The sequence below is a fragment of the Phaenicophaeus curvirostris genome, chromosome 1 (genome assembly GCF_032191515.1).
Source record: "Phaenicophaeus curvirostris isolate KB17595 chromosome 1, BPBGC_Pcur_1.0, whole genome shotgun sequence".
Taxonomy (NCBI): domain Eukaryota; kingdom Metazoa; phylum Chordata; class Aves; order Cuculiformes; family Cuculidae; genus Phaenicophaeus; species Phaenicophaeus curvirostris.
In genome coordinates this window covers 44,962,070-44,984,872 of record NC_091392.1, presented here as the reverse complement: position 1 = coordinate 44,984,872, position 22,803 = coordinate 44,962,070, and the positions used below count along the sequence as shown (strand labels likewise).

At 44.5% G+C, this 22,803-nt stretch overlaps 1 protein-coding gene across 28 annotated transcripts in view; it reads right to left on the bottom strand.

The window, feature by feature from the left end:
* Positions 1–383: 383 nt before the first annotated feature.
* The window catches only part of RBFOX2 (RNA binding fox-1 homolog 2), a 176,946-nt gene continuing 154,526 nt past the window's right edge, over positions 384–22,803 (bottom strand). For 10 of the 28 annotated variants that reach the window (XM_069856714.1, XM_069856735.1, XM_069856669.1 and 7 more), the window contains 6 exons: positions 21,933–22,065; positions 16,616–16,655; positions 11,596–11,672; positions 8,852–8,940; positions 7,820–7,892; positions 384–6,679 (listed from right to left, as the gene is read on the bottom strand). In XM_069856714.1, coding sequence (XP_069712815.1) covers positions 6,625–6,679; positions 7,820–7,892; positions 8,852–8,940; positions 11,596–11,672; positions 16,616–16,655; positions 21,933–22,065 — 467 coding nt within the window. In that variant the 3' untranslated portion in view covers positions 384–6,624. Of the gene's footprint in view, positions 6,680–7,819; positions 7,893–8,851; positions 8,941–11,595; positions 11,673–14,027; positions 14,071–16,615; positions 16,656–18,344; positions 18,403–21,928; positions 22,066–22,477; positions 22,546–22,803 lie in introns of those variants that run through there. The other 18 variants (XM_069856737.1, XM_069856703.1, XM_069856747.1 and 15 more) reach the window with 14 other exon arrangements.

Here is a 22,803-nt window from a genome sequence, read left to right as displayed (position 1 = left end):
ATACCAGTTTGAAATGGTTGTCTCTCCTTCCACGCTTACGGGTGCAAACAGAGATTAGGCTTGGAAAGAAGAAAAAAGGAAACAGGCTCCCTATCAAACACCCAACAAAGAGCCCTTTTCCGCTTATAAGCAGCAACAGGAAAGGACAGCAGGGAAAGGTGCGCGGTTATGGAATGCTCTGTACATGAACAGACAGGGCTGGGATTCTGCCAGCATGATTTGCCACCAAGGCTTCGCCCTTTATCACCGTTAAGAAGATCCTATCTCCCAGCTCATTCTTCAAACCAGCTTCCTCTCTTTGAGTTTTACCTGCTAGGGAGATGTGCCAGAAAATATTCATCCTGATGCACTGGAAAACAGACACCACACAGGAGCCAGCAGACTGGTGTTTCTCTCTTTTATTTAAAAACAGTGCTTCATTACCATTTGCAAAGGGTTAGGAAGGGTTTCCCCCCTTGCTTAGAGTTTATAAAAGCCAGCAACATGATCAATAATTTATACACATGGATAGTAATACAAAAAAAAAGGAATAAAAGCTAAAGATCTAACTACTCCGACCTTCACAATTCCAGCTACTTGATAATAATAGGAATAACCCAATGAATACTGTATGGTCTGAAAGCTACTATACAATATGATACTTAACGAGGGAGGGTGGGAAGTTAGAGGCTGTCACAAAGCCCTGGGATGCAGATACTGCTTCTCCAGAGTCAGCAGGGAAATGGGACCCTGGGCAAGCGGCTCGGGCGTCCTAGGAAATGATCCAGGAGAAGGGAACGCATCCCAGTCGGGACACATCCTGTTCCCTGGTGGTACCTGGCAATGGGAGGTGCTGGGGAGACCGCGTGAAGGGGCAAGTCCATCACTGCCATTGGAGGTGCTGTGGCATCTCAGCCTTGCACTGAAAATCTCCAAGTCTCAAGTAGATCAGCCTGTGAGGTCAGTAAAATACTCCACCAGCTCCACATCTCTCTACAGCCCTGGTTCTCATTCGCCATCAGCCCCAGGTTTCAGCTCCAGCTATTTACAAGCAGGATTTATCATATAAAAAAAATAATCAAAAAAAAAAATCCAAAACCAAATCATATCCCCTGGGGTAAAAGAGGATTATTTCGTCACTTGATAATGCAGCCAAATTAAGCTGCCAAAACTACCACACACGCGCACACACAAAATACTGTGAACAGAAAAAATAGAAAAACATGACCAAAACTGAGACTACCTAGGTGGGAGGCCCGATTTCTGTAAGGAACTCACTCCTCAGGGAAGCAATAAGCCCCTTCACCACCAGAAAACTGGGAATCTGGCAAGAGATTTATTGACCCACTTCAGAAAAATAAAAGAATTAAAAAAAATAAAGCATTCCTAAGATTAACCAGCATTTTGCTGACTGCCAGACAAATGAATATTTGAGTGGACGGCTTTAGACACCAGCAGTCTCCTGGAAAAATCAGGCAAGATTTTTGGCTGATGGGTTCTTGCTCTACCACGAGTCGAGAGGCAGCATGGGAAGCTTGTCTCCTGCACAAGCCTGGACCAACTGCAGCCTGTAACCCAGAGAAGACAATCACTGGTGGTACTTTCAACCACTAGCAAGAAGTTGCCTTCCAGGGTTAGCAGTGGCAATGGAGACAGGACTTGGACTGCCTTGCTGAGGCTGCCACTGATGGATGCGCTACAGAGGGACGGGGGCTATCCTGCCAACTCCTGGCTAGAGGAAAGCATACCAGGGAAAAGCCCCAGAGCCTACTTGAAAAGGGCCCCATTTCACGCTCAATCAGATTCCTGCTTGCCTTGTTGACTGGAGTTTTCATAGTAGAAGAGAAGTTTACCAGGGTTGGAGGGTGGAGAGGGCAATCAGTAAGGTGGGTGGAAGGAAGGGGCTTTTCAGACATTAACATCACCAAAAATAGTGTTTTATGCAACAAAGAATCAAGTCTCACTGGTGTATACTACAAAATGTTTGACATTTTCCAAGAGCATGACAAAATAAAAACACAAAGTTTACATTGGATGTTCATCTCGTTCACTAGGTTGAGTTCCCCCCCCCCTCCTATTTTAAAACAGTGCAAACAGGTAACACTTTAAAAATCACCCCTCTGCACCAAGGACAGCATTCCCCTGACCCTACCAGGCTGGAGGGTCACAGGCAGCAGGTCATCTGCCACGCTTGCCTGCGTGCTTTCCCTTTGGAGCTAGACTCAGCAAAAGTGCTCCCCAGAGCTGTTGTTTGGTTTTCCCTTTATTGAATTAAGTGCTCCCCAAACCTGTTCTCCACCTGCCTCCTTTGGGGCCGGGATGGGGAAGATACAGATAGGAATGGGCTGGGGAAAAACACAGGTAGGAAATGAGAGGTTCTGCTTTGTATTCCCCACTGCTGAAGCTCTGGGTGCTGGAACTGCAAACCCAGCAGCCAGCATCTCTTTTTGGGCAAAGAAATGGTTTCATTAACCGTTTCATAACTCACATGCGAGCCAGCTATTCAGATAACATTCCTCAGCTCTTGCTGTGCACTTCACATCCACAGATCTCAAAACGGTGAGAACAGGGGATAAACTATTACCTTCACTTTGGGGATGGGGAAGCAAAGTCTAAAGTAGCAACACGACTGCTCCATGATGATCCTTGAGGATCACGGACAGAGCCCTGCCCAAAACACAGGTCTCCAATTCCTGAGCTCGCCTTTTTTCTCACTGGGCAAATCTGCTTTCTCAGGCACTAAAACAGCCAAGCCACAGCTATTCTAAAGCACGGCTTTCTCTATCTGAACTCATGATACAGGATCCACGTAACTGCTTAACTTGGGAATAGCTGGCTATAGCAGGTGCACACGGACCTCCTCGCTGTCTCCAAGTCCTGTCGTGGCTTTTCTTAGAAAAGCTAACCCACCGACAACAGTGCAGCCTCCCTAATGCAGGGGCAGTGACAATGGTTTGTTAACATGCTGGGCATCAATATAACTTATTCCCAGTGGAGAATATGCTATACCAGTAGAAGTCATCTTTGTACCAGGCACAACTGTACCTACAAGGAAAGACAGACCAGCACATTAAATAAATCAACCTTTCAATCCAAAATTTTATCAGTATAACATCATGTGCTGGCTAGATCAATTGCAAGACAGTACAAACAGTAACATTTTAGGAAACATCTTTTCCTCTACATCAAGAGGAATCCTGGATGTCACCAGACTAGAAGGTGACAAACAGCAAGCTACTTGCCAGAATGTCTGTGCGGTTTCCCTTGGAAAGCCAAGCCCTGCTTTGTGAGGGACCTGTGACTGCAGACCTACCTAAGAGACAAGCACTAGCTGCCGCCAGTCAGACGAGCCAGGACCCAGTTCAATTCATTAAGTGTAATTCATTTTGCATAGGGAGATATAGGCTTTGTCCTCACATTTTCAAAAGATGGATATAGCCACAGCTTGGCTACTCTGAATGCATCTCGAGCCAGTTCATAATACGAGTGAAACCAGTGCTGCCGTTTGCCAAGAGGGAGGGAAGGCTGAAGTGCTCCCCTGTCACAGCACGACATTCACTTGAGAAACCTCACTGCAAAAATGAAGCTGGCTTGCAAGTTTTTGGGAGGTCTGGTGCTCTGGAGACCTGGAACCAGCAAGCTACCTCTGCATTTCAGTAGTGCAAGCACCCAGCATCCCCTCTGCAGCTCACTGCTGAGAGCAAGAAGCTGGGCTATCACCATGCTGCCTCAGTGGGAATCTTGCAGCATTAACTACGGAGCAGACAAGACACCGGTTGGTTAATGCACCAGGACAGCAGCAGGGAGCAACCAGGGCAGGCCAGGCTCAGGCTGGATGGTCTAGAGCAACTATTACTCGGAGATCATACATCAGGGGACTACAGCCCCACAAAGGTTGGGCGCTTCTGCACTAAACCCCTCATAATCCTAATATACTCAGAGTGGGCCAAAGCTGCCATGCATAGACTCTGCTCAGAGGCAGGAAACAGGGCTGGCCTCCCTACTCCCAGAGAGGCCAAGTGATGGTGGGGGGATTGCAGGTGGCACTGCCAGGGCAGGGGAGGGCGATCGGGGAGGAGCTTTTTGGGAGCTGCAGTCAGAACCAGCTGAACTGAAATGTAGGAAAAAGGGGCAGAGGGGTGAGCAGCTCCCCCTGCCAGGCCCTGCGAGCTGCACTCCTCTCCCGCACCCTGCAGACCTGCTGAATGAGGAATTGCCTGTGCGCAAGGGGAGGGACTGCCTCTCTCAGCCCCTCTGCCCCACAAGTGGGCAGAACAAGTCCAGTAGAGGCTTTTGCTGCTTCTCAGCTCCAGAAGTCCCCTGGCTGCACTGAGGTGGAAATGGCTCCCCTTGAATATGACTATTTCTACCACGAGTCCCCCCAGTCCCAGCACAGGCAGTAAAAGCCCTCAAACACCCTAAGTCCCCCCTCATTTCCTAGATTTTGTGAAAGCCCCAACACCCTGTCCCGTTCCCCCCCCCCCCCCCCATTTTCAAGCTAACTAAAATATTTATATACAAACAACAAAAAAAATTCTCATAACAGCAACAAACCAAACTTTGGCTTGGAAAAAAAAAGTTAAAAACCAACAATAAAACCAGAAAACAAAAAGTAAAAGGTGGCTAACAGGCTGGCAGTTTGGTGTCCCCTTTATCTATCTATTCCTCCAAAGAATCAATAGCTTCAGGGTCTCTAGCTTAACTAATGGCTTCCCCATCCTTCCCATTCCAGGTGCTTCCTCTCTGCTGCACACAGAGAGGCTGTGTATTGCTGGGGAAGAGTAAAACAAAAGCATGGCTATGTGTGGCTGGGCCTCCCCAGGACTTCTACTTGTTGACATTGCTTAGTGTTAAACGCATGAGGTTTCCTATTCTGGTATCAGCAGTGGCTGGAGAAGCAGGTGTATGACAGGAATTGGGAAGGCTGTATCAACAAACCCACGCTCCAAGCAGCCCTCCTGGGGGGCAGTGAGCTCACCCAAGTACCAATTGAGGGAGCAGAGGCAGCCTAACAAAACTGTGCTTTTGCATTTCTCCAACGTGTTTAGAGACCTTGCCTCTCATCACTGGGAGCACTTTAGGAGCCAGCAGTTGAGCAGAGAGGTCTGGAGACCAGCAACTCCCCATCACAGCACAGCTCACACAGCCCTCTGAAAACGCTGACTTTGAAACACAGTGAAATCACTGTATGTGAGAACAGAATGGAGACGGTCACGGGAGCTGTGGAGCCCTCCCCTAAACAGTCTCTCTGCTTCCAAAGCTTCTAATATGTAGTGTCTTTATGGACTCAGCAGACCAGGTGCATGACTTTCTGTGAGGCTGGGCAAAACAGACCAACACAACTACACAAGGGCCTGAAATAGTGAGGCTGGGCAAAACAGACCAACACAACTACACAAGGGCCTGAAATAGCTTGTTGTGGGAAGTTCCTATGAATTCAGACCTTGCGCAAACTTCTGCCTCCCCTTCAGTTCCTGACCAAAACAAAATCACGTTCAGATACAAAAGACCCTCTTCCCTTACACAAACCCACATGCTTGCCACTCGCCTCACGCAGCTTATACATGACTTGGTTTTCCTCACTCATGTTATTTGTAACATACCACTTGCAGAAGTGTCTAAGCAGCTCAGGATGAACAGGAGCAGAGACCTTGCATGCTGGAGTACCCAAGCGTGGCACTGATGCACAGTTCTGCTAGTTTTCTTCCTCTGCAAGGCTGCATGTGCTTCACTTCTGCAAGTTTAACTGCATGCTGTCTGCAAAAGAGGTACTGCTGCATTGCACCTGCCACTCCAAGGGGAAGAAAGGGAGGAAAGGGATAACAAGGGAGAAAAATCTTGCTAAGGAGGAAACGAAAACTAAGATAATTACAGCCACCAGCAATGGACAACAGTCAGCTATAATTAGTTGTGTGGGATGGGGAAAAAATCATCCTCATAAAAAAATCCTTTCAAAGTCTTGTCTACTACACAGCAGACAACAGTCAAACTCCTTGGGCAGGTTGAGGAAGCCTTCTCTTGCCAAGTCTAAAATCCTGACACTGCTGAAATTGTCCCAAACCTCTGCCTGTCAAATAGTGATAAAAATGAGGAAAGTCTCAGTATTTCCCCCATTTTCAAACATAAATGACTATTTCCCACCAGCATTAAGGTCCCAGCCACAGCCAAAGAGCGCTTACTTCTGCAGACTGGAAACATGGCAGATGGAGACTTCACCCTCACGTCCTCCAGTCTCACAGGCACCAAGAACCAGACCCAGGGAAGTAACTCTGTCTTCGGGTTACTGATTAATTGCATGATATCGGTTTCTAACGGTTTTCCTTATCGCTAATAGCCTTTCCCATGACTGGTAGGATAAGCTATGCACCAACATACAGACATGGAAATGCATTATTTTTACCACAGTTAAAAAAAAAACCCCAAACAAAAACAAAAAAACCCAAAAAATGCACAATCTTTGGAACAAAAGAATTAAAGGCAGAAATTTAAAGGAAAAAAAATACATATTCAAAGAACATAGTGAGGTATAAAAAAGTATTTTCTCTTTTGTTTTTCCTCCTCGTCTTGCTATAGAGTTCCTCTACTAGTAAATATTGCAATAGCCAGGCCTCATGAACTGGGGGGGCTGTCCCACTTGCAGGGGGCTCACGTCACTTCAGTAGGGGGCAAATCGGCTGTAGCCACCTCGGTATAAACTCGCCTGTAGAAAGTGAATGAGAGAAGAAGAGGTTGTTAGGAGGTCAGCTGTCAAGAAACACTCAGGACAGCACCCGAACACTCTCAGAAGGACTAACAGACATGTCCTGGGCTCCGACCCACCACCACTAGCACTTCTAAGAAGCAAGTGAGCAGAACTTTGCCTGTAAAACCAAAGGCAAGGCTCAGGAGGACATGATCATGACCAGCCAGCTAGAGGTGAAGTATGGCAAGTCTCAGTTGCAGGGAGTCGAGTACCAGAAGCGCGATTCACGAGTCCTAATCTCTGAGCCAGTAATCTAGGCTGTCCTATAGACAGCAGAGACCAGGATTTCTACAATGCTTTTGACCTCACCTTAAGGTAAAGGTTAAAATAGACACAACAACCTGGTATCCTAGAAGTACCTGCTTTTCCTTCATCCACTCTAAAGAGAAACCACATGATGAGCTGAGGCTCAAATGGAGCCTATCTTTAGGTGTCTCTTTCTCTGAACACATTTGTATTCCAGCCTCGGCAACAACACAGATACTGCACTGGCTAGAAGCAGATGGGCAAGCATGTGTTTTCAACAAGCTTCTCCACTCCCCTTTGATGCCAGTGTACCTCACTCCTGCTCTTGCATAACTTCTGTTGGCAGGCAGGATACCGCATCCTTCCATTAGTGGAAGAGGGAACAAAGTGGAGCAGCTTTGCTGAAAAATGTCACATGAACAACTTACTCTCTTGCTTCCTAGAACTGACTTCTAAACATGGAACACGAGCTTTTGAAGGTAATGAAAACTGCAAGACAGGGTGTCTTGCATCTTTGACTATTACTGATTTTTGCCGTATATGTCACCTTGATATAGTTCTACTGTTTTACTAACAATGTTCTGTTTCCTGGCATTTCTGGTGATTCTTATACCATTTCTTTTGTAGCAGGTGATGTGCAAGACCAAGTGATAACTAGTCTCCTACAACCTAGGCTCCTTTCCTAGTGTACACACAAAAACACATGAATGCTGAATAACTGGGAATTCAGCACTGGCAGCCAAGGATCTCCTTAACAAAAACATACTTCTAGATGAAGTTTCATTACCCAACTGATACCCAGTGAACCACACTGGAAATGAGAGACAGCATAAGACAGAACATCATACTTACCACAGCGCCAACTCCGTAGCTAGCGGCAGGGGCAAGGGCATGGTAAGGATCTGCTGTGTACACCCTGCCATAACTGAAGAAAGGGAGAAAAGATATAAACACCAAAAAAAAAAAAAAAAAGAGAGGAAAAAAAAAAGTCACTTCAGAGGGCAGAAAAAAAGCTGTCTGACCACAGGCAATGGAGCAGCAGCATGCCCTCCTACACACATGTATGCATACATGCACACACATGCACACAGGCAGCCCCTCTTCGAAGACATCCTATGGGCATGCTGCCATGCATCATATGAGATGGGCGAGAGAACGGCCTGCAAGGAGGAATGCGGCAGAAGCCATGAGTTCAACCTGTAGGAAAGAGGTCAGCACCTTTGAAATGACAGCTAGTGCATCCCTTACCTCATGTGACGCGATTTGGGAGGAGAGTGACTGCTGGTGCTGTCACTACTGGTTCAGTAACAGCTGCTAAATGGAGAGCAGTGAGGATTCTCCAGAAAGAGAAGGGAGTATGAACTTTATTGGTGTCACCTGCCCTAGGCCTCACTGCACAGGAGATGAAAAATCTTACGGCAAGCAGTCTGATGAGAATAATCTTTTCTTTCTATACAGAACTGCACATTAAAGCATCCTAGAGTATTGTACGAGTCAAGTGACTTTTACTGTATGGATACGGAGAGAAACACACTCAGTGATTCAACAACCTGACCAGAGTCACAGAGCAAGGAGCTGGCAAGGCAAGCCAGGTCTTTCGACTCTGAGGCCATAACCACACTGCCTCCTTTGTGCAGAGGATGACAAGGATAGGGGAGAGGCCAGGATTCGTGCCAGCTTGCAAACACTGCAGGGCAATACTGCCCAGTAGCAGCAAGACAAACTGCGCATTCAAATCTTTCATGTTGGGTTGTGCATGCATGTGTGTGCGTGCAAGTAAGACAAAGAAACAGGGTAAGAAGTGTAAGTACTATTATGGATGAATGCTCCTTGAATCCCTGAGTACAGCAAGCTAGCCCCCATGGACACCTCCCCCTTACATACCCATCGCTGTAAGCTGCTGCAGCGGCTGCAGCGGCTGTGGCTGCTGTTGCAGTAGCAGGCTGTGCGTATCTGTAGGCTGCGTATCCACCCTGGAGGAGAGAAGAGAACTGACTTTACAGATACCTGTCCATCCATGCAGAGCATAAAAAATAAAAATAAAAATAAAGTCACACACATCACAAGGAGAAGAAGTGTTTCAAACTGCATCAGCTCCCATGTCATGTCTATCGTAAGCATTGCCCATTAACTCATGTACACTCTTTTCCTCAGAACGACCAAGGAGACTCTTCCATCACCCTGCTTAGTAAAAGGAATAAACTAAAGCAAGCCTGAGCCTGGTTATATTCCTGCAGGAAATTAAATTTGGCATAGAGGAACTGAACACCAGAAGAGAGCTGAAATCTTGCATGCTACATACTTTTCATGTCTTCTTCTTCTTATGCTGCAGAAATCACAGGTGGGCACATTCTGCATGTATTTTGGAAAGGGGACCATTCAGAGAAATCCTTGCTTTTTTAACACCTCTATTTCATTTTTAAGACTGGGAAATCTAAAAGGTTTGAATTTCATTTGGTCCAGATGTGTAAAAGTATCAGCAGCCAGAGAAGCTAAAAAAACAATCAGGAAAAGACAGTCAGAGAGGACAGTCTCCGGTGGTCTCAGGACTGGCAACAAGCACACTGACATTGACACCAACCAGACTGTTCTCCTCTCCCTCCTTGTAAAGAGGAAACAGGCTGGGGGAAATTATACCAGAACAGTCTGTATCACTGCTGCATTTCCACCCAAGCTACATACCTGTAGGAACAATCTTTAAAACACTTACACTGATAAGAGGTATTTACTAAAAATATACCTAACAGCTAGGTTGACAAAACGTGAAGCCTGACCCAGAGGAAGACTCGAGATTCTCCTCCTGGAACTCCCACAAGAAGCTCTTGAAGCAGAGGAAGACCAGGCTTAGCCAGGCAGCTCTGCACACCCTGCACTAACAAAGAACAGAGGGGAGCCACCTTTCAGACCTGGGACAAAGGCTGAATTGGCAGGCAGCAGAGAGGGCTCTGGAGCCCAGGATAGATCTTTCTTTACTGAATGCTTATGAACACATTTTTGTTAACTTGAGGAGGGCAACTGTAAATGAACTATGGCTTTGATTTGCTAGAAATACAATGAGCCATAAATAACATCAGAGAATTGTAGATTGCTTCTGGCTTTTTTAGTTCCCCGGCTGACATTTCAGAGTTTCAAGGACCAGAAGGCAAAAACATGCTCTTTACCTTTGAAATCAGCTCAACAATATCTCTACCACTTCTTCCCTATAGATTTTTTGCATATATGTAACTAGGAGTACAAAGTTGTCTCTAATACAGGACTGTGTGTTTGTTCAGCACTGCTCAGTTTGGGGCCACTTAGCTTTTAAATTAGAAGCAATGATTTTAAATGAATTTAGGTTGCTTTTGTGGGGCCTGCATTAGCCCCAGGAAGACTAACATGCTATCCAAAACATGCCTGGGGACCCTTCGACGCTATGCTCTGGACAGGGACTGGTACTATATCAAGCTGCCCAGAGAGGTGGCTGAGTCCCCATTCCTTCACATATTTAAAAGATGAGTAGATGAAGTGCTGAGGGATATTATTTAGTAGTGGACAGGTATGATTGGATTTGATGTTCTCAAAAGTCTTCTCCAGATTCAATGATTTTATAACTCAGAACCGCTTCAATCTTCTAGTTAACAGGAGAAAGAGCAACACAAACTCATGTCTCTGAAACATCATCACACTGCTTGAAAGAGATGTCAGGTTACAATTTTGCTCTTCTAATCTCATATAGCTGTTTCAATCCCTACATTTTGGATTATGGCTTGGGGAGGTTGTTTAGTTTTGGCACACTATCATGGCACCACCATTACTCCCACCTCCAAAACATGACGGAGACCAGAGGAATGAGGTGAATACTCAATCCAAATCAAACTTTCATTGACCTTGCTAAATTAAGAAAAATTTCATACCAGCGTCATTGTGGTATTCCCTTAAGTTTATAAGCTTTCCGAGCTCCTGACAGGGTCTGTTACTTGGGCACGGCGTACAGGGCATTTTCGCCTGGCACAACCTATCTCAGGGCAACTGGTTACAGTGTGCACCCAGATTCCCACTCTGACCCATAACTGCCAGCCACATTTCAGATCAGAAGCCATTTCGAATGTGCCTGGCACGTGCTCTGAACACGATAGGGAGATGCAGTTTGAAACCAAAAAGGATTATCATGTAATTCTCTTTTAAGTCATGTCTTTCATAAAGGAAAACGAACTGAAACCAAACCAAACAAAAAAAAAATAAAAGAAAAAAGAAGAAGAAAAGAAAAGAAGGGTTGGAATCACGTGTGGGAAGGGAATGGCTTAACATTTATTAATCAAAATTAAAAACTAAGCATGCTGACATCTGGAGCTAGAACAACCAGCAAAGTCACCACGTTCAGACTCATATTGGCTAGTTCTATCTATCCCAGCATTCTCTTGGGACAGCAGTTCGCCCTAGGCTCTACCACAAGCTCAGTGAAGTACACAGCCTCAAGTACTAGAGCGTGCAGCCACAACAACCTGCTATTACGGAAACAGTCAGTCACCACTGGAGTTAACATTCCAACCTTAACAACTCCCCGCAGCCTCCCGCCCTCGCCCCCCAGAATGGCTCCCACCCTAGCCCTGTCCCACACCACAATGTTAATAATTATAACAAGCAATAACCCATCTGTTATATCAGAGAAGGGAACAGAGACTCCACTGAGAGATTTAGAGCGGGATGTTAACATTTCTTCAGTCAACTGCACAACAAACAAAAAAACAGGAGAAATAATTCATTGGAGAAATGAAGTTAAGAAATAGCTGACGTGTATTGCTTTTTAACCATGCACTGATGCAAAATTGAAGCTACTGTTAATTTAAGAAAAAAAAGAAAAAGTCACAGGATAGAGGTACACACTCACAGTCAGACCCGCTCCTATCAAAAGCGGTCTGCAAATTCTACTTGTGTGTACTTCAAATAAAACCAAAAATGGGGATTATAATGGCCATGGTACCTTCCTGTCATAGGAACAATGAGTGTGGACAGCTGGGGGATTTCTGACACAGGCATGTATTTAGCATGACCAGCAGGTCCAAATATACCAAAACCAGGTGAAGGAAAGAGGAGGAAGGTCATGACTGCTACTCATTATTTTGTGAACACTTTCACCAAGCTCTGGGATCAGTACAGAGCAAAGGAGACACTGTGCAGGTTTCTTTACCCAGCTGATGTTCCTGTTCTCCATAAGCCAGGACTCACCTATAATTCCATTAAGGCGTCTAAAGCCTTGTTCAGCTTGTGCGATGCACATTATTTTCTCTTGCTATTTGGGTCCACACACAACTTTAACTGGTATAGAAGGCTCATCTGTAACCTCAGCTAAAGGGCCCTATCACCCTAGTGATTTCTGATGCCACTCACTTCAGGTACTCTAGTAAATATAAATTGTAACAGAGCAGAGCATCTTCAACAAACATGAACAATCGTGTTTCCCAATAAAAGAAATAAAAATAATGATTAAAAAAAAGGCCCTTGCTAGCTGCACCACACTCCTCCAGTGCCACAGCTGAACTGCAGCAGAATGACACCACTGACTGGCATAGTCCCTGAAACCCAGGATAGCCATGCCAACTCCCACACTATCTAAGTGAAGTGATTTCACAGGGACAGGTTTATGCATCTTGTTTGAATTTTACAAGTCTTTAACCTCATCTCAAAAGAAATGAGTGTGGCTGTGCTTCTTGGAGAGATGTTAAGTCAGAGACGTTTCTACCAAGGGGACAGTTTAAACACTGCCTCAACAAGAAAGTAGGGGAAGTAATGGTAAGGCTTATGCATTTTCCCTGGGCAGTAACAACCAAAAGGACTGTGTAAATAAAGACTGGTCCTTTCTGGTACAGACTTTGGGATTTGCTGGGGAGCATGCGAGAGGTGAACACAACCCTAATTGTTGCTTATCTTAATTAAAGTTCTCTTTCTCTGGATATCCTGCCAGTGTTGCTATGGCTATGCTAAACCCCTTCACCTATATGAATGTGTAGCACCTGAGCCTACAGATCTCAACTGTCAGACAACTGCATTTGCTCAGGTATTCACAAAATCTCAAATTTAAAATGACTACTTTGCGATGTTATTGTCCTTGGCTCATCAACAAAGGAAAAAAATAATTTTTCTTAATTTCATCTTTAACATTAGATAATAGCTTTTTCAAGATTGTCATACATTCTCTGTAATAACACAAACACGGCAAAACAACATAGACAGGAAGCTGCACTCCTAGCTAAAGCAGCGTTCCAATTACTGAGCACGTTAATGTAGATAAATGAGCACTTCAAGACCATACAGTTCAGCTCAAAGTAAGTCCATCTTCTCTTCCACTCTTCAAGTCCACATTAGGTGATCAATCCAACGAGGACATAAGGAAATCGAAAACTATAGCTTTCTATGCCAGTGTATCCTATGGTATAAGCCTCCCTTTTCTTTTTTCCTTGCTGCCTTAGACAGGCACACAGTGTGCTGCTGGCACTCTTTACTCCAAAGAGCCTTTATGCCACTAAGACACAAGCATCCCCATGCCCCTGGAGAAGCATGTAACTCATGGTACCACTTAGATACAATTGACCACCCACCAGGTTTAGGCAGCAAAACCACTTTTGCTGGGGCTTTTATTTGTTGTATTCATTTTTCCCCATCCCCAAGCTGCCCTATTAAAGAAGTTAAAAACCAGAAAGGGCTAGAACCGTTTCCAGTATTTCTGTATTAAGAAGCGTGGCATATGTGCACCAGGAATGAGCATGAATGAATTAAAAGAGGTGACAGGACAACAGCGTCCATTGCAGCAGGTGCTTCTATATGGTAATGGGACAAGCATGACCTTGTTAACCCTTCCATTGAATTTATATTATTTTTTCTTTTAATGAGACGCCACTGGGTGTGAAATCTAGACACATGCCACCCTGCTACAGCGGGGGCTCAGATCACATGTGAGTCTGCGCTGCCCTAAAAAAGCCTCTGTTCCCATCTCTAATGTGGTGCTGGAATGGTTAGTATAATTCAGTTTTTTCCACTGCAATCCACAATCTGATTGGTTGGCAGGTCACACTGGCACTCCTACCTGAGGTATTTTAGCGCTAATGATTGGTTCCTGTAAGACTATTCTATAACAGAACACAGGAAGAGCAGTTCAAAAAAACACAGCTGTGGAAAGAAACAATCATACAAACAGCCCGCGGCAGGGCTCACCAGCCTTTTCTTTCCAGTGGATGCAAGCACGCTTTTCACAGGCAGGAGCAGTCTTCGCACGGGTGGATTTGTTTGGGTTTCCCCCCCGCCGCCCAGATCGACCCCATTGTAGAAGAAAGATAACCTTTCTTATGATTGAAAATCAAGCGCTCTGCATCCTGGGGCAGGTTGTTTAATGAATTCAGGTGTCTTGCCAGAGTGGGATGCATCCATAAGAGATGGAATGCCTTCTTCACAGAAGAAATGGCTAGCAGGATGGTTGCCCCAGGAAAGAAAAAAGGAGTGAGGAAGAGGAAGAGGAGGAAAATGAGAAATCAGTGCATAACATGTATGCAGAAAAAGCAGCCAAAATTTGGGACACGTTGCCTTCATCTTGCCTACCGCTAACCACTCCTTGTCAGCTCAGGTCCTTTCCACCATACCTTCACACAACCCTATGGACTCGGAAGAAAGAACCTCAATTTAAACTTTTCTCCCAGTCCTAGTTGAAGTACTCTCTGCCATCCCTCCCAGCATCTGGGAAAGCCTTTCACAGCAACCAGCGGGATGTAAGCACTGCAGTGAAAAGCATGACAAATCAGTGAGGCACAGGGATGCTGCACTCATTCCACCAGTGCCAGTCAGCATATTGCTTGGAAGTTAGGATTGTGGTTAGGATTCCTGACCTCCACAGGAGGGCTCTGGGCAGCACTAACATAGCGAAAAGCACCACCATCTACCTTGATAAGTCCCCTCTTCTCTCATCCTGCTTTCTCACAGTGAGACCAGAGCCACTAACAGCAAAGTCACTGGAAGGTTACCTAACCTTCCAATGATTCTAACTTGACTTCATTCACGTTATGTGGTGCTACTGAACCGCAGCATGCCTACAGGGATTCCCCATTCCTGAAGTCTCTGTCCTTAAAACATGTTAAATAAGTCTCTCCTCTCCACTTGCAACAGAAGCTCTGAAGGAGTTTTCTGAAAAGAGAGCACAACCCTGGCCAGTGTTCCCTTTCAACACGACAGCTTCTCATGTGACATACTCTGAGGGAAGAGGCACTGAACGTAAGGTATTGCTCATTTGGTTGCTTACTTGCTGTAGCAAAGTCAGTGGGCTGTAAAGCTGGTGTCTCAGGAGTGAGGCTGAAAACCCCAAAACTCGTCTGGAGTCCCTGACACAGTTTTATAAAGGAACGGTTGACAAAACAGATCAATTTTTAAAGGACTGTGCGCATGTGTACGTAAGAATGAAGAAATGCATCCAATATCTCTACGTTCAGAGAGCACGCCTTCCTGTAACCGTATTGGGGAAAGTGCCTTTAAAAGACTTGAGCCTCCAAATGAGCCAACAAAATCCAAAAGCTAATTCCATCCACTACATTGAGTCTAACCTCCAGGATCCTCTTCATAAACGTCAAATACAAAACTTGCCCACCTTCAAAGAGCTATTGCCTAAAATACCACAAAAGCAACTTTGCAAGATCTAGGCAGGCTGCAAGTTGCATTGGCAGTGGGGGACCTCAACACTTTGGCTTTGAAGGGCATATTCCTATCACAGCTGCTCTGCAACAACTCTCCATTGGAGAGGAAACCACTTTTGTCACTGGTCAGACAGGATCCCTCCAGCCACAACCCATATATGTGTGTGTGTGTGTGTGTGTGTATATACACACACAGATGCCCTGGAGATCTGCAATACAGACTGGCTGGATAGGACAAAGACAATGACAGGACAAAGTCTCCTGTGGTATCCGAACTAATTCCCAGACAGGAGGCAGCTGCTGACTTTTCTAACCGAACATCTCCACATATTTGTACTTTACAATTCCCCAAAGAGGTGAGAGAACCTAGCCTATTTAGGTACCATTTCTACCAGCAAAATGAGATGTCACTTCTCACTCTAGCATCTCGGTCTCCATTTTTAATCAGTCCTAGTGTCTTCCCCAAAGGGATAATCTCCACATCCCAGTGGCACATTAACATTTTTAAACATACAGCTTGCTCAGTTCAGCGTGGGCTGTAAAATCAAACCTGAAAGGGCCCCAAGAGGGGAGAGAAAGGGGAGGGCAGAAGGGGAGAAGGAAAGGGAAGGTCTGAGGCTAAACCAGTCCTGTTATTTTTATATCCAAATTATATAAACAAGAGAAGTGTTGAGAGAAATTTTAATTCACTAATCATCTTTCAGGCTGATTAGTAGCAGTGTGCATGTGGGAGACAGGACACCCAGTAAACTGACCCTGGCAATGATCAGGAAACCCAAAGGCTTAGGTCTTGCACCCAGGGGCAAGCGCAGTGACAGAGAAGCATGCTTGCATTCCTAAATATATAAATATATATATATCCACAAGGAAGAAGAAAATCAAAGTAAATGATACTTTAAAAAACCAAACCAAACCAAACAAACAAATCAAAAGAAAAAAAAAAAAAGGCTGGCTTGTCAGGGGTTGGGGACAAGAAGGCTCCAGTGTGTGTACTTACATAGAGGTCAGCACCGTAAAATCCGTCCTGGTAAACCACACTGCAGAAAATCCACACAAAAACAAAAAAAAACAAAAAACAAAAAACAAAAGAACAGAAAACACATTCCGGTTATTGAGGACGGCAGCATGCACATGCGTTTTACACAGGCAGGTGATGTATGAATCCACAACCTGGGCTTTTGGCAGGAGCAAATCAGCAAGAGAATGTGTGTGCGCACGCACGCTAGACAGCTCCAAGTCATCTTCCATGGCATGCAAAAGGGGAAGGGGCGGGCAGAGAGGGAGACAGTATGCAGAGGAGAGAGGGAGGGGAACCACCATCTTGTACAATGAAAATAGACCCAAAAAGATCTGATGTCCTGAAGAAGAGAAACAAGGGTTTAGAAACCTCCACTCTGATTACTCTCCTGGAACGATTTTAGTTACCCTCTAAACACATGGAAACGTTGGCTTCATGAAGTGGGCTTGTGAAATTGAGGAGCCCGTCATCCCACAGGGGCTGGAGTCACCTATGTCAGAAGTATGTTTCAGAGCTGTGTATGATTACGTATTTTGAGCTTAACAGGGCTTCATAACTTTGTTTCTGACATCCATACATCACCTGCTTTTACCCTGCACATTAGACATGCGATAAGATTTGGCTGATCACACAAGCATGCAAAGTAGTATTATTCAGCATCTTAAAGAACCAATGCAACACCTCGGGAAAACAAGTCAATCAATTCTGATCAAAGTAAACACAGAGAAATGCAATTAAAAAGAAAAAACCAAAAATACCCACAATGCATTGCTTTCACAAGCAGAGATAATGAGCTAAAAAGGTTAGGTGACTGGTCCAAGGTCTGAGAATTGAAAGGTGCAGTGGGAGTTCCTGGTAGTAACAACCTATTCCATAGCAGAGAGGAGCAACTGGAAGGGTTTCCATGGGATGGTATGTTTTCTGCTTTAAGCCATAGTTTTCTTTCTCTCAGAACTTCAAGCAGCAAAACTGTTAAACCAGAGCCTGGGGTTCCCGAAGAGCCACTCTTACCAGAGCATTCACTAGCGTAAGACTTTGCAGCTCAGCTCGCTTTTGGGATGGGGGTCAGGGAAGGATGAGGAAGGAAGAGAGGGGATGCCCCCACCCGCAAGAGTTCAGCCTGTGCTTCATAATGAGGAATTTCCTCCTCCATTGTCCTCTGAATAGCTGTACAAACTCGCTAAAGGCTTTAAAAAGCATTAGCCCCACCACCTGTGAAGTTCATGGATCTGATGCACATGACTTCCCGTTAGCATAAAGGAAAAAGAAGGTATGGAACACTAGCTTTTCTTTTGATTATCATTTTTTACTCGTCAGATGGAATGTGAAATGCTGAGAAGAGCCTGACACCCTCAGACACCCATCTACTTTAAGGCACGCACACACAAAAAAAGCCCAGCAGATCTTGCCAAAATTCTGCATGCTATTACTAAAAAACAAAATCATAAAAAAAAAATGTTGCAGTGTTAGCTACTGCTTGAATAATTTAGTCTGGCTGTCTTCCCCAGGAAAAGTACACTCCACTCCCAATGGACAGAGATACTATGGTCTCTAAGAGCGCTGGGAGCAGATATGAAGATAGAGACCCTTGTTAGAGGAAGAGGGGAGCCACTTCAGCAGGGAGAAGCAGGCCATAAGATCATGTTTGTTGAAGCTAAATGTTTACAATCACATAACAAAGAATTTGGCTCCTGGGGCAGTGACTTACATTGCTGGGTTCTCTATCTAGGACCAGAAGTGTTTTAGCAGTGATACTCCACCTGCTCCTGCAGGAAAGGCAAACGCATGACAGAGGAAGTGACTGTTGGTTTATAAACAGGTTAGCAGTTTTAACAGTTATTCCAAACACAATCAATTGGATGAATATAAGCATTGCCACACTGCATGAGGCCGCTATTCCTGTAACTTAGAATCCCGTCAGCAAGAGGTGCTAGCATCAGCTCTCTGGAGAAAACTGCAAGGAACACTAATAACAGGTAAGAGCAAGACTTGCTGAGTCCAAACAACCAAGCACATGTGCATCCTCCACCTCTCCTTCAGTTAGGACTTTACCTTGACACCAACTGCCTGGGCTGAAATTTAGCAAGGCTTATTAATATGCCAGAATATCCATACTTATGATTCTTAATGCCAGCAAAATCTGAGATAATTCCTTTGTTTGATAAACACAGAGACCATTCTGGTTATGTAGACTGACCAGAACCACAAAGCAGCCCATCAACCTAACATATCACAGTGGCATCTGTAGAAAGTGTAAGAAGAATCTAAAAAAAAACCAAAAAAACAAAAAAAAACAGTCCAAACCCCTAAAGCTCTCTACTGCCTTATATTCTGTCTGACTTTAAACTTCTTTTGGCTTTGAGTAACACTCCTAGACTAAAATATTCTCTATTGCAACAAGCCTAGTCCTCACATAGTTACTTAAGGATCAAGTCAATGTCTAATCTACAGTTTAAGAAATAAAAGTGATCATAGTTATTCAGTTCTTATTCAGTTTACAGTAGGCATTTTTTTTTTTCAAACTTTCACTTCATTCTTACAGCTTTTGGTCTCAAATACCATTTGCCATCATTCTTGTTTAGAAAGCATGGCCACTACAAATCAGGGCAATATTCCAGGACAGTTATCACTCACACTATATATCAGAGGTTATAGTGTGTCCCTTACTTCTACTAAATGCCACCTCGGTTATAAACTGAAAGTTGAATTTATATTCTGAGGTCAGGCTCAGGTGACTATTTAACACCCTCCCCAACAGTCTGAGCAATTGCCTTCTAAGGGATGAATAACCTTTGTAGAAAAGCATCCATATCCATACATAAGTATGTACATTCCAGATATGCATTAGCAAAATCTTAGTTTAAGTTCTTGAAATAAATGTTAAAACTATTAAGAATTATATGATTTCTCGCACCTTCCTCTGGAGTATCTAGCACTAGACACCGCCAAAAATAACTCTAACCTGAATGACCTTCAGGTCTGATCCAGTATGGCACTTCCAATGAGCTTTTATGAATCTGTATTCTGTATTTTCTGAATTCTGCTAAGCTCTGAAATGCAGTGATACCATTAGATTTTGTAACTTAAACACCACTAAGGTTTGCCAAATCCAATTCCTTCTACCACGTTTTAGTTAACCTGCAACTTACTTTACTGACTACTTCCACATTACTATATGTCTTGATGGCTCGTGTTGCTGACTGATCTTATGGTGTCATCTTTCCAGCACTTAGGAAGAAAACAACTGATGCAGAAAAAGGTGTTGGAACGTGTGCCTGCCCCTGACTCCATGGAGGTCAACAGTACCCACATGGAGCAGTGGCTGTCCTGCAATCTTCTGCAACACAGAACTGAACAGCACATTTTGTATTGTTCCACAAGGAATCAAATTCCTTCTGCTGAACGCCTTGTAGAAATTCTGACTATGATGACAACAAACACCAGAATTAGTTAATTACATCCCAGTGCTTGGGACTAGGGACAGTTCTGGACCATCTGTGAACCTGCTTTGTTTACTGCTGCCCTGAAAATGTTTACTGGATAGTATGCTGCCCATGAAGACATGACATCAGTGAGCAGGGTCAGACAAACCCAACATACCATATGTAAACAAAGTCATGAGACAATATTTGGAAGGGATATCACTGGAGCCTGGCCCATATTCCAAATGGAAATAAATCCTTCATACAAGACTCAGGCTGGATTTATAGCAAAGACAAGCCTAGAGTCCCTCCCAGTGTGCCACTTGTAACAGCCGCTTGCTAGGAATGCTCCAGCCGTTACTCCCATGGAACGCAATCCCCCTCCTGGTGCAAGCATTTCATATTCTGCTAGACGGCAGCACTTAGCTCAGCTTTGCTTCTCTCTTTCACTGTGGAGCCCGTTCTAATAAAAGACGACTGGGTCATTTTTAGAGCAACTAACAGACAAGCTGCAGGTCAGAGGCTATGGTTAGAGGATACAGAATATGAACTAGCAGTAGTGTCAAAAAGTGGTGGATCTGAAAAACCAGAAGAAATACTCTGTTCAGAAGGCCAACGTGTTCAGACAGGAGGTTTCATTCAAAGTCTTCCAGTGAATTAAATACAAACATTGACAGATTTGCCAGAGAGCAAAACTATACAGATACATGACCACTGCAGTTTGCTTCTTTGAGCTTCACTTTAAATATCAGACTGGACTCTAAAAAGATTAAGGGCCACAGCAGCTCTCACTACTTAATCTGCTACAGAAGGTAATTGCAAGCTTATCTTGCAAGTCAACTGAGGCCAGCTCCTTGCACTGATGTGTGTGGCTTCCACCTCCCCTTTTAATAAAAGATATATAATTTTTCTTTTTCCTTTTTGGGACTAGTCTAAAGGAAAAAAGGGTCAGACCATTTCTCTGTGTTCGTAGATTCATTCCTACTGCTATTCTTTCCAAAAATGTTGCCTAGAAAACACGGCAAGTGAAATTCCAAAGGCAGGCAATATGAATATAACATCCCCAAAATCAGAAACGAAAAGACAGTTTGGAAACGATTTGCTGATATACCTGTTGTTCCATCACACTTGAACAAACAAACAATAACCCAAAACAAAACTCACATATAAACCTACTTCCCTGTACTTTTATACAGCAGAATACTCTTGTAACAGCACCTATTCCACTTAATTACTAGTGAAAAGTCAGAGGGCAAAGTATGCTAAGGTCACTCGTTTACCATTGCTTCATCCAACAGTTAGAAGAATGATGCATTTTCATTCTCCCTATATCCCAAACACTCCCAATTTTAAATTAATGGACTTGATTAATCTTTGTTTTAAACCTTTTTAAACTGTCTCCAACAAAGAAAGCAAATCCATTGTGGGTAACTGGCTCTTCTGTGTTCTACTGCCAGATGGTGAGGCATGAATGTAATGGATAATATTCCGCATTCCTGGATATGAAAATGCAAATGGGGTGCAAAGAGCAGAAGCTTTTTTGAAATTTTGGACTCTCTCTCTGTGTCCTTCTCAGTGCTACTCAGTGCTATTGGGTCAATGGATGACAAATACCACGTAGACAAACTGAGAAATTATGAGAAGGAATTCATCAGTGCTTTAAGCTGTTGCAAGTACCGAAAATTGTTTAAGTCAAGAAGTTAAGGTGGAAAAATTTAGATTTGCCCCCACTGGATGCCACAGTATGCAGAATGTTCTGGCACTAGCAGTATCCTGACTCTCACCATCCAGACAATTTCAGTTATTTTTTGGTTAGCCAATCAACTATTTGACACGGTTGTGCAGAGCACTGTGCTCTCATGACCAGTGCTTACCCTGGGTAGGCAGGGATGGCTGTGGGAGGTACTGCCCGGACTGCCCCATACACTGTCCTTCCTCGGCCCCTCAGATGGGCTCCCCGAAACGCGGCTGCTGTGGTGGCTGCAGTTGGATATGGGAAGCCTGGAACTGTAAAGACAGACAAGGTGGAGGGTGAAAAGGATCCAAGCCCCTGCCCAGAGAACAAGTGGCTTGAAACAGTGACAAAATAGCTCCACAGCGGTGGGACATTTTGCATAAGTCCTGCAGAGGAGCATGCTTATAACCCAGCAAGCATCCAACACATACATCCTGCTAGACCATGGCCTTTGGGGGAAAAGGGGTTGCAGAGAGGTTTGGCATGCAAGAGGTTAATGCTTTGGCATGCCTCACCCACCACAAACAGGGTACAAATCCCCCCCACCTACTGACACTGCCATGCAGTCTGGTTAGAGTCCGAAAAGCGCAGAGAGTTACTATCAATATAGCAGGCGGCTCTTCCAAAACTGCAGAGGCTCTTAAAAATAATTTGTCAAGAGGCCCTTAAAGTCAACCAACTTACATCAGTCTCTTCCCTCCTTTCCCCTCCCACTCTTTGCCACCCAATCCTCTGCATGTTCATTTTAAAGCCTGAAAGACAAGATAGCCCATATAACAGCAGCAGAAACTTCCCATAAAGTGCCAGTTTACTGAGAGCCCACGTTCATTTAACAAGCGTGACCAATAACTGGCTCCATGAATAGTGGGGTCTGCTTTATTATGCTTTATGCTGGAGTAAACTGGCTCGTAATGAAGTGATGTAAAACCTCAGAGGCATCTGCAAACACGTAATAAACAGATACCAAGAGGAGAGGGCTTCCCGGCCCAAACCCAACCCAACATGCATCC